Raw genomic sequence first — 12,154 nt, 5'->3', positions numbered from 1 at the left:
AGAAAGCAGACTGGTGACTGCCAATGGCTTTGGGGTAGGGAATAACTGGGAGTGTCTGCTAACGGGTATGTGGTTTTTTAGAGAGATGATGGAAATGTTCTGGAATTAGTTAGTGGTGATGGCTGCATGACCTTGAAGATATTAAAAACCACTGGATTGTACACTTTAAAATGGTGAATGCTATGTGAAATTTAATGTTATATGAATATTCCAATAAAAAAGGAGATCTTAAATATTTTATCATTCATAAAATACGTGAACTCTAGCATATCAAATAAAAGAAGTCCAAAGGGAAAAACTTATTCTAAAAAATCTTCCCTTTCCCCCTGCTCATCCCCCAGATAAGCACATCTCAGAGGTGGACCTCAGACACCACTGAAGAATGGAGGTCTAAGCAGCAAACGGGGGGCTAGTAGGTAGGTGAGTCGCAGTTAGGAATGAAAGTTGTGACCAACACTCTTAATTGTCCCCAAGCAGAGGAATGTGGTAGCTGATGAGAAACAGATCTTGGGCTGCAGCAAGGGAGAGAAAGTGGTGGTGACAAAGTGTTGGCAGCCCTGGCACCAAGCTGCTTTCCACTGCTTCATCAACAGGGTCATGCCTTAGGAATGAGTAGTCCTTAACTGACAGACGCTCAGCAGCAAGAGGCCGAGATACTTCTTACCCCTTACTTCTTATTCTATTGGTGCCTTTGGTGGAATATTATGCAGTTCTTTATATTTGTAGTGTTATGAGTAGTCCCAAAAGTTACCCAAACTATAGATTTATTTGGGCAGTAAATTAGACCTCTAGGACTCTAAAAGTGCCTGGATTATAAATCAGGAACAAAACTAGGCTAATAGTTTTAAGGGTAAATCTTGGGCTGGGGTAGCCCTGATTTAAATAAATCTCAGAGTTTAAAGGACTTGTTAAGGCCAGCTAAATTTAATTTGGTTCTGATTCTCATCCTTACTGTGTTTCTGAGCCCACAGGCCCAAAGTATAAAAGGGAGTAAAAGAAGCACCTATTGGCATTTTAGATGGACAGAGAATAAAGTGTTTCCTTGAGATTTTGAAATGATGCTTCCCTGCTTCTGTGTACCAGATGTTTCAGTGTGTGTAAGAGAGGTAGTAAGACTAAATAGAAGCTGGTAGACAGCTATCCTGAAGTCTGAAATCCCAGGATTTTTCAAACACCCCCTTTTGTGATTGTTTCCCCTTCCTTGAGCCTCCTTTGTCTATTCATATCCCTCTCCTCTAAGGACGTACCCAGTTTTTACCTTGATTCTTGTGTGGACCAGTAAGGAAGGCTGAAATCAAGATACGAGATGTTATACTTGTGGATGTTCTACATTTGGGCCCAGGGCCCAGCAAAGAAGAGAAGATCTGAACTTCAGTTTTAACATAAGTATCGCGGCACAAAATGAGAAATGGAACTTAGGAGATAATTTGAGATGAGGAGTAGCAAGCTTAAAATAGATACCTTCTATGCCTATCCTCATCTTGTTCCTCCTCTACTGGTACAAATATACTGATATACCTAACATATTTGCTCACCCAACTCACCATTTCCTGGCAGGTAAAATGACAGGGCCTTCTCTACAACCCATTTCTGCCCCAGCAGCCATACCCACCTTCTGGAACTCAGACCCTAGAGGTGACTGTCTAATGGCCCCTGGCCTCTGTGGCTTCTATCCTGCCTCCCTGGGGCAGAGATGTCTTCTGTAGTTCTTCCTTCTGGAAATCTGAAGACTTCTGAAACCACTCCTGAAAATAAAGGAAGATGGGTGGGTGAGAGTCAGTAATGTCATCATAATCGTCCTTATAAAGGTCAGCTATAGGAGGGCTGGATAGAACTTTAGCAGGGGCAGAGCATCAGAGAGAAGATGAAAGAAGATAATAGCTCAATATGGTTGATTTTCTCTCTTGGCTATCTTTCTCTACATCCTCTACCATTATGTAACTCTGCCTCTATTTTCACCCTGCTCATTCACTTTCCTTAAACATGCTCATTTCCCTTATTTTCTAAAAAATTCCTCTCTTGCCTGATCCTCCACAAATGGAAGGAACAAAAGCCTACAAAGCTTTCAATCAATACATCTAGGTATGAGTTATCTTCTTTTTGCATACAACAAAGACTTTGCGATATCTTTTGTATACCTGCATTACAGTAAGCTTTGTGAAAATAGGTATCTTGACTTATATAACTTAATGTCCAAATGCTTGTACAGCATGAATGGAAATGCATTATCAGCTCAACAGAAGTAGGGCCAAGAGAAAGGGAAGAGGAAGAAAAGAACGGTATTCTTCAAGAATCTCTATTCTCGAAGAATGTATGTTGCCCAGCTTTGAATGGGAGAAGAGGAATTTAGGGAGTCTTGACGGAAAGCCGCAGGAAAAGTATGATTTGTAATGATGGAAACTGATGAGAAGAGTCAAGACAGGGATGCACTGAGTGGGAGAGAGACATCTTTAGAAAAACCACTATTTCTTAATACACAAAAGTATACAGAAGGGAAAAAAACCACCTGGTCTATAACTCTACAGCACCAGATAACCCTTACTAACATAAAAATTAAACACTTTCTATATTTGTATGTATATATTTTTTATATGTATATAAAATATATTTTATATGTATATAAATATTTATATTTTATATAAAATGCATTTTCATGGTCAGAATGTTAGAACAAAAAAAATACAAAATAAAAAGTGAAAGCATCCCTCCTCCCTCTTTCAAAGGCAACCTTTTTTGGTTAAGTTTTTTGTTTCCTTCCAGGCAGCTTGATTTAGTTTTGATGAGGTGACAAGATGCTGAGCCACGAAGGGTTGAATTACTCCCTTCAGTCAAATTAGAGGAATCTGGGGGTTGACTGACTTGAACATGCCTATGAAATCTGGCTGGAAGGAGAAAGGGAGCCATCTGAAAATCAGTCCCCAAAGCCTTTTATTGCTACCTTTAAGGTCAATTTACCCCCCTTCCCAACCTCAGTTTTTCTCCTAGGAGCTTTGAGGGCAGTGTGGCCCCTCCTGGCCTGGCACCACTATTCCAGAATGCTGTTGAAATAAGTGGCCACTGGCAGCCTTGATATGGACTCACTGCCGTAGATAGCGCTTTGTATACAAAGATCCAGGACAGAAGCAAGAAAACAATGGCTTCTGGAGTGCTAAGCATCCAGCAAATACAATCAGCAATTTACAGCTTTTACCCACTTATAAATTGATAAGTATTAACAATCAGTTAATAAAAAATAGCTACTATTACCACATTGATTCTTTTAACGAATTTTTATTGAGCACTCTAGGTGCCAGGCAACTGTGCACTGTGAATACAATGATGAAAAAACAGTAAGTAAAGACAGACTTCCTGCTTTGGAGAGTTTATAATCTAGTTCTGGGGGAGGGAGGCATATATTAATCAAAGAAACATAAAAATGTAAAATTACAACCACATTAAGTGCTATACAACGAAAATGCACATGGTCCTTTGAAAGTGTATAAGGGTTGAGGGCAAATCAGGTTGGTAGTGAATTTTTTTAAGGGTAGAAGATTTTCATTACAAATTCAACTGCATGGCTTACCAATGAATGTTATTGTATACATAATTTTTTGTTAAAAATCACATAAACATTATTGAAAAATTAAAGTCTAAAAAAATAAGAAATGTGCTCACAATCCCAAACTATTTTCACTTGTCCATGTTCTCACAAAACTGTTAATAAATGAAGACCTTGCTTAGGTTTTACTCCTGGGCTTCGCAGGTAAACTTCATTAAGGTGAGACCCAAGGTTTAGGAGTGTGTATTTTTTAGAAAATTCCACCTCATTTACTTCCGTTATAGGCCGTCTCCTCTCAGAATCTGCATCTACCCTTTTTTTGGTAATACACTTAATATCCCTATTGGATGCTTATATACCGTATGTCCAAACCACACCCCCCTCCCCAATTCTTCCTCATTCTCTGGACCTGGCAGTCTGATAAATGGACATATGTTCTGGCATGCTTTGCTACCAAAACATTAGCTAACCTTTGACATTTTGACTTTTTTAGAGAGATGGAGTGGCATAGGGTAAAGTGGGAATACTTAGCAGAAAAGTTATTAAGAATACTGTGCCCTGAAGCTAGCTGTGAACAGGAGAAAGATGACTTATAAAACAATAGGCCTCCATTCACAAAGCCAAGGGGAATTTTTAGGGGGTTATTTACACAACTTAGGTAAAATTAGGTGTTTGCCCAAATTTAAACCTAAATGCTGATCATTTGTTCTTACAGTTGAGGGAGTCCAATAAAAGCCGTTTCTGATGTTGGCAAAAATTTAAAACAGAGTTATGACATGTAAACCATATGTAAAGATTAGGGCCTATTCTTTTCATGTGCCTTTGTCTCCTAGGGTGACAATTTATTCAGTACTATTACAGTACTGAATAAAAAGAAAGAGGCCCTACCTTTAGGTGCTAGCGACTACGTTAGAGTCCTACCCTTCCTTTCACATGGATTTTCTGAATGGTCTTCAAAGCTAGATCCCACTGATCAAAGAGGAAAGCAGCAACACTTCCTGCCCAGACTACATCCTAAAAGCTCTCCCTCGACTGGTTCAAGACAAATATGAAGAATGCTGTTGTTTCAACTCTTAGAAGCGGGCATTGTTCTAGAAAAAGCCTGAGATTGTCAGATGCCTTTGCTATAAAGCCTGAAGTTATCAAGAGAGTACAAGAGGAGCTGCTCCAGCCCCAGCTACATGAATTAGTTCTGCCCTTCCTTGATTGTGCCTCTCATCCCTTTGCTACCATTCTCAAGCGGCCCCCTCCTAACCTAAAGAATAAGATTCTCATTCTCTCTGAGATGGGATGAGGTTAGGAGTGGGATCTGGATAGGATTAGCCCCTCCCAACTCTTTGCTAAACCCACCCATCTCTCCCCAAAGGGAGGTGGAACTAAGTGAACAGGCCTGAAAATCAGTAACAACTGGCATTTTAAACCCTTATGTTCTATGAATTCCTGTAGATAGGCTCCTAGAATGGGGAGGGAAGTCTTCTGGAAAAACAAATATATCTCTGAAGTTCACCTGGGTTTACATTCTTCTAAAGGGCATCTTCTGAGTCAGTCTATGGTTTCCAGGCCAGAAAAGTGCATTGAATTCAGGCTTCAGCTGAAAAAGCAGGCCTAGGAAGACTACTCAGGATGGCTTGACCCTGTATGCATTTGATGCTGCGATGGAGATATTGATCCTCATCTTAAGGAAAAAAAAAAATCCCTGTGGCACAGTGAGGTGAAGTAACTTGTCCCAAATCACAAGGCAAATAACTAGGGAACATTCAAGGACCAAACTCTTCCAAATCTATGCCCTTTGCACAACGTGATGGAGAAGAGAGGCCAGGAAACGTCTAAGCAGTCATTAGCCAAGGCTCTAGAAAAACTAAATAGCCTCCCCAAATTCAACATAGGGATTCTGCTGCTTGCACACAAGGAAACAGGCAAAAAGAATTCTTAGGGGAAAAAAATCAGCAACTTTGCATTATTTTTGAGGAGTGGGTAGAAGAACAAGACTCTGAAGCCTCTATTGAGGCAGGTTATAAATGGCTGACATCAGGGATGTTGAGAGGAAACTGGAACAGAGATTAGAAAACCTGAGGACCAAGCTCCCTGATCCCTAAGAGCGAACTTGGCAAGCACATGAGTGCTCGTGGGGGAACTCAGTTCCCAGAGGGGCATAGGGAGAGCCAACATAAGGGTAATAAAAAGCTTCACAATAGGGAGATGCCAAAACCAGACCACTGTCTGCCAACTCACTGCCTATCCAGGCAGCACTGGGGCACAGACTATATAACCTAACAATCTGACATGAAAGAAGCCCTGACAAGTGAGGAACAGTTGGGAGGGGGGATAGACAATAGGGCAGTAGGGGTTCACTATTCTAGTTTTCCTGTGGAGTTCAAATGTGTATGGTTTCAAAACAAAAATCCAGAAAGAAACATGAGATTAATGCATTTATTCCAAGTAATTAACACATTAAAAATAAAGTTAAACTTGTCCAAGCCAACTCATTCTTTAATCTTTTGAACAAAATGTACAACCCAAAACATCACACTATAGTGGAAATAACTTGGGAAAGGGAGAGGTAGAGGAAGGAATACATATGGGTTGAGGAACAGAGAATCAGTCCAATCCCAAAACAAGTTTCAGGTCGTCTACCTCTTCTAAACAGAAACAGCTGCTAAACAATTTAACACAAAGTGTTACTGGATCACAATACAATGAACAAAGGCCATTTTGAAAATAAAAGTGACCCAAAAAACATATCTGCTCCTGGCACTGAGCCATGAATAAGCCTTACCGATTTGTCGTCTTCCAAAAGTGAGCCTGCTACATTTTCTTCCATGTTTACTGAGGCCATTTCCAAACAGCTTTGTGGATTAGCAGAACCATCTCAAGCAAAGGCAACAGAATGAGGGAAGTATGGGGATTGACATGCCACGAGGAGGTAAACAGTAAACAAAAGAGCTACTCACGCTGCGTTTCAAACAATGTTAAGGCAGGCCCATCCAAATAGAAGCCTAAGAGACGAACAAGCCTTCCTTCATCAGTAGTTTTCCATTTCAGCAGGTTTTTTGGTGTCTCTCCCAGAGATCCAACAGCTGCCCAGGAAATTAGGTGGGAATACACACAGCAATTGGAGAAGTCAACTCTCCGTTTCCCTCCTCCCCCACATTCCAGAAATGGCAGAGTCAAAGCCAAAATACAATCAAAGCACACTATGTGGTGAGCCAGATAGACATCTGATTTTAATGACAAAGTAGGAGAAAATAAATTCGCAAAAAAAAAAATTAACAGAAAATACTTTTTTACAGATATGTATAGAAGTTATGATTGATTTGTCTAGTATCTTAAGGAGAAAGAAAAAAAGGAAAGGAGGTAAATTTTTTAGCTTCCATGAACATTTACTGTAAGATGCTGACAGCATCTCTTGGTGTAGGTTCCAGACAAGATAGCCATTAGTCCTGGATCATCTGGGCACCTGATTTCTAGAAGCCAATTTGATTCATCCACAAGTAGCTCTGGATACATACTCAGTCTCAAACACCGGATCCTGTGTGGTCCTGGATAGCATCAACTGCAGCTTCCTGTGCAGATATTTCCTGAGGGACCACATTGCCTCCATTGACCTGCTCCCTTGTAGGGGACCCTGAAGCCAGAGATTTTACCAAATTCAGAGGGTTGTCAGTGTCCTCATCTACTTGAGGAATTACTACCTCTGTGGTGGATGCATTCGGTATTTCCAGCTGTAGTGGTCCCATCTCCAGGGAACTACACCCAGGAGGGTCACCTGGCTCAGGGAGAGGAGAACATAACTTTTCTTTTTGAACTCCTGATGTCCGTGTGACAAAATCAACAAGGTCTGGAAGGGAATGAGATGGCCCAAGGCCTGCAGGGTTAATTGTTTCCGATTCTGATCTGAGTGAATCTTGTTTTTCTAATGAAGTTTCTTCTACTTCCTCAGGCATCATTCCTCCTGCTAACAGGTCAAGGGCCTGGTGTGTTCCCTCTAGGGTCCCTAAACCAAGGTCAACATTTTCTATAGGAAGTCCACTTTTCAAAATGTTAGGAGTGACTCTCCCACTTCTGGGATTAGATGAGTTTTGTTCACCCTCTGCTCCAAAGTTAAGCACCAGGGTTTTGGGAGACTCTAATGGAAACTCAGAAAAGGATGTGACTGGTTCAAAGTCAGTGAGAGTGGAGGAATTACATCCTATAGGTGACAGAGAATTTTCTTCACATACTTTCTGAGACAGAGCAGTTGGGGATCTACGTGCTGGGTCTACCCGAGTATTGGAGAAGTCAATACCCATATCCCCTAGGGTCCCCAGGGCAGCCAGCTCTTCTACTTTTAAGTTGGTGACTTCAAAGTCTTCTAAGGCTTTGCTTTCTATCGTCACTGTTAATTCTGGATGGACATCTCTTGGCTCCAGGGCTTCTGCTTCTGTTTTCTCTGGGGTCTCACAGGTCTCCGGCTTCTTCTCGTTCTCATCCCAAATAGCCAGTTCACAGATCATTTTACCATGAAAGTCTTTTGATCTTTCTCTCTTGAGTTTGAGGCTTCTGTACCTAGAAGTTCTGGAAGCTGATTCTGGAGCTGAATTTTCTAGCCACTCTTCACTACCAGTTGAAACTCCTTGCTCCTGTGTACTATCTTTTAAACACATATCTGATCTGGCTGGGGACTGAAGAAGCAATTCGGAGGCAGAAACTTTCACAGGTGTATCTTGTGGGTTCTGGCATAAAGATGTAACTTCTGCTGGAAGTGAGCCTATTTTTGCCTTTGTGGACGAGAGAGCCGGTGCACTCAATTCGATCACTACTTTACTCTGAGTATCACTTCCTGTCATCAATTTCTTAGACTGTTCAGCCGTTTTGTCCGTCATTTGCAACTTGGGCTGTTCTACTTCTCCCTCCCACATGTATCTGCTCCCATGGTTGAAATTAGAATCCTCTCTGCTACTAGGCCCAACGTTGATACCTGTTCCCTCTCCTATCATCCTCTCAGAGAGCTGTGCTCCCCTTTCTTTTAGTTCAGTGTTTGTCTCTATGTCACTTTCTCCACAATCCTTAGATTGGTGGTACTCTTGGCATTCTTCAACCTGGTCACCAGTTTCTATAACATGAGTTTCGACCAACTTCTGAGATTCCATGGTATGACAATGTATATCTGACAGCTGTGGGGCTGGCTCTACACCTGGTGGCTCTGGCTCTCTCCCTGGTGGCCCTGGCTCTCCCAGGTCAAGCTCAATTTTTCCTTCTGAAGACATATCCCTATTAGCATCGCTCTGGAAGGAGCTAGAAGTCCATACAGCCAAAGTGTCTGTCTTTGGGGTAACGGCTTCATAAGGCCTGCTTTGGCACAACCTTGTCAGAGGCTGTAGGAAGCCATAGCTGCTGCCTCTGCTTTTTGAGTCTATGTGTTCTACAACTGACCACTTCCCTAGAGACACCAGAGGTTTTGCAATGAGCTTTTCGGGGTTGCTGACTAAAGGAGCAGAGACCAAACTTCTATCTGGAGGCAACTCCTCTTGGGATGCACTGCTGTTCAAAGTAGAAGAGGTATCTGAACTTTCGACTCTAGAGAGGTTGCTATTTTCCCCGTTGGCCAATGGACCACCACTCAGCTTAGTCTCAGGGGCCCCCTTTCCACCACTACTGTAGAATATGTCATACAGGTCCTTAGCATTGGCTGTGGCTAAGCATGAATTTCGCTTTTCCAATTTTTTGGCTTGTTCACTGAACACGCTTGAGAGGGGAGGTGGTGGACGTACTAACACAGAGAAAAGGGTCTGGTCCCGGTCACTCTCACTCACCCCAGGAGCTGTCTCATCAGAAGGAATGGCAGCTGGCTGTGCTGAGGCCATGATGGCTACCGGCAACACTGGGTTCAAAATGTTAGGACCCAGGAAACCAGGGCTGAGAGCATGAGCAACAGTCAGGTTTGATTTCACTGGAGTCAAGATAGCATTTGCTTGACCAGGAGATGGGGCAGCTGGATGAGGAATAACTGGGGGTGGTGGAGGAGGTGGTGGAGGGGGTGGTGGAGGAGGGGGCAGCATTTGTTCAGGTATATGGGATGGCTCATTCTTTTCAGTCAGCACCATTTTTTCCTCTGGAGACCCTTTCAGAATCACCTCTTCCCCTCCAAATGCTTTGGAGATGATGTCGGGAGGCAAGAGGAGATCAGCTGAAGACTCTTTAACCACTGGCAGAGGCTTAGCAGTGGTTCCAGAGGACTTGATAGATAGAAAGGTGTTAAGAGGAGCTGGCTTGCTCACTGTGGCTGAACCTGACTTGCGGAGTACTGTGGATGGGATAGGCAGGTTGGGTCGGATCTTGGTCTGGGTTGAAGTTGTCACAACAGGCATCCATGGGCTAGTATGTGCAACCACAGTTTTCCCAGAGAGCTTGATTTTGATGGGCTTTGCCTTCCCAGCTTCAGCTCTGCCATCCTCTTTGTCCTTACTGCTTTCCACAATCTCTTCCTTGGGAATACTTGGGGCCACTGAACTTTTCTCCTCCTCTTTTTCTGGCTTCTTCCAGCTGAACTTCCCAAAAGAGGAAGATGCTGGTGATTCTTTCTTTACCTCTTCTTTTAATTGGAGCTTGATGCTAGCCTTCCTTTTATTTTCAGCCTTTTCAGGGGAGTTCCCACCCTCAGAGAGTTGGTCCTCTAATTCCTCAGAGGCCCTGTCATCCTCCTTTACTTCTTTCATAATCTTTGTCTTTTTTTCTTTCTTCTCTTCCTTTGGTTTCTCACTAAGTTTGCGCTTCAGCTCGCTCTGCCGTCGCCGTTCTGTCTCTAGGACCACAGCCAAGCCAGCCTGGCGGTCCAGATTCCGCCGCTCCTCATACAATGGGTTTTCAACCACATATTTCTGGGAAGAAAAAAGATAAAGGCTCAACAACTGATCAAAATACTATAAGAGAGAAAATCTTGGCCCTGCCACTGTTAGAATTCATGTAGTAGAAAGTCCTAGAAGAGTCATCTTCCTCAAGGATATATCCTTCCTCAAGGATGTTAGTCAGCATCTCTCACTAGGACTGAGGAGAACTTCCTAGTGATTATATGGAATTTGAAGTATTAATGACTTTTTCTGACTCTGAAGTTGCTCGACAAAGTCAAAAGGATTACTGTAGAAAGTGGGAAATTCCACAGGCTACTACTAAGACCAACCTTGTATTTCTCATTGTGCTGGTGACCCTTCACATGTTGCTCTCCAGAAATTGGATCCCCCAAAAATTCCTCACAGAGCTGGCAGTAATATCCAGTGATAGGAATCAGAAACTCAGAGCCTGGAAGAAGTAGAACAAAGTCAAGAAAATAAGTCATTTCCACCCAGAATGACAGCAACCAAAGGAAATCCCACTTCCCTTTTGCAGTAAAATGGTTAATGGTTTAGAGGACCTTACCCACTTTCAAGACAGAAGTAACATTTAGATGAATCCCAATGGCGTAATCTTCCCAACTTAAAAGCTTGTACTTAGGACCTCTACGACTTCTACTTCTTGGGAACACTAACTGGTTGATTCAGGAGCTTCCTGTGCCAGACTAATTTTGGTTGCTGATTCTCCTCAAACTCCAACTAGCACTAAGCATCTCAGGAGATTTAAAAATTATACTCCCAAAGAGTTAGCCCAGTACCATTTGTATGAGGATCTCTCATGGTAGTAATTACTTGGGACTCTTATCTTCTACAGACCTAAAGCATGTAGCAGCATTGGCTACTTACAAAGTAAGAAACTGAGAAGGTTAAAAACAAACTTTCTGCTTCTCAACTTACCTCCTAATAACAACTATTCAAAAATATTTTGTAGTTCTGAGTTGAAAGGCAGTTAAATTACTGTACCTCTTTACTGTTTCTTTTTTTACCTGGATTTCAAATAAGTAAGATTTTGGTGCACAAGCCAGTGACAAAGAAAGTTGTATTTTAAAGTGGTATGTATATGTCTAACATCTGTTAGATTTTTGGCCATATGGGTAGAGATCATTCTTGTCTTGCAGATCTCTTTATTTCTTCAGGACCTAGTACACTGCTTTGCACACACAAGGCATTTTTACAGCTTTGTAAATGGGCAGTTATGTCTCACCCTATCCTGCACCTTAGTTCAGGGACACCTCTGTCTTGGCTGAATGTAAGGAAACCACAAAGGAGGCACGGAGGAAACCTACCTTTTGCAGGAACAGTTATCTTGTCAGTGCGCTTTAAAGCATCTTGCTTGGCTTCACTCTGGGTCTTTGAAGCCCAAGGTCTGTTGTAGGGATCCAGTGTCTATTTGCAAGAGGCAGAGGTGCTCACACAACAGCACTAAAAACTCAATGACCCACTTTTATCTCTTTTTTCCCCCATACCTGGGGAAACCAGAAGCCCCCAGCTACCCACCCCCACCCACTCTGCCAACTGTTTAAAGGGAAATCACCTGTGGAAAAGGTAAACACATGTTAGAACAAGTACTAGCAATGGATAAAGCGAAACAAATAATCAGGTACTCAAGGAATCAAGAGGCAGAAGCCTCACTTACACTTGTCATGGTGTTTAGTTACACGCAGGTCCCCTGGACTGAGCCCTGGGGATGGTGTCTCCTTTGTTGGTATCTCTTGGCTCTTCAGATTGGGGCTCCTGCCCATATGAGAAT

At 42.5% G+C, this 12,154-nt stretch overlaps 1 protein-coding gene across 1 annotated transcript in view; it reads right to left on the bottom strand.

Annotated features, from left to right (window-relative positions):
* The window catches only part of ZNF318 (zinc finger protein 318), a 41,803-nt gene that overhangs the window by 9,361 nt on the left and 20,288 nt on the right, over window positions 1–12,154 (bottom strand). The window contains exon 8 of the mRNA XM_046639681.1: window positions 1,613–1,745. Within this exon, the coding sequence (XP_046495637.1) occupies window positions 1,644–1,745 (102 nt within the window). The 3' untranslated portion in view covers window positions 1,613–1,643. The remainder of the gene's footprint in view (window positions 1–1,612; window positions 1,746–12,154) is intronic.

This window comes from Equus quagga, chromosome 15 (assembly GCF_021613505.1).
Source record: "Equus quagga isolate Etosha38 chromosome 15, UCLA_HA_Equagga_1.0, whole genome shotgun sequence".
Lineage (NCBI taxonomy): Eukaryota > Metazoa > Chordata > Mammalia > Perissodactyla > Equidae > Equus > Equus quagga.
Note: the sequence above shows the minus strand (reverse complement) of the source record. Positions and strands in the feature narration are given on the sequence as shown.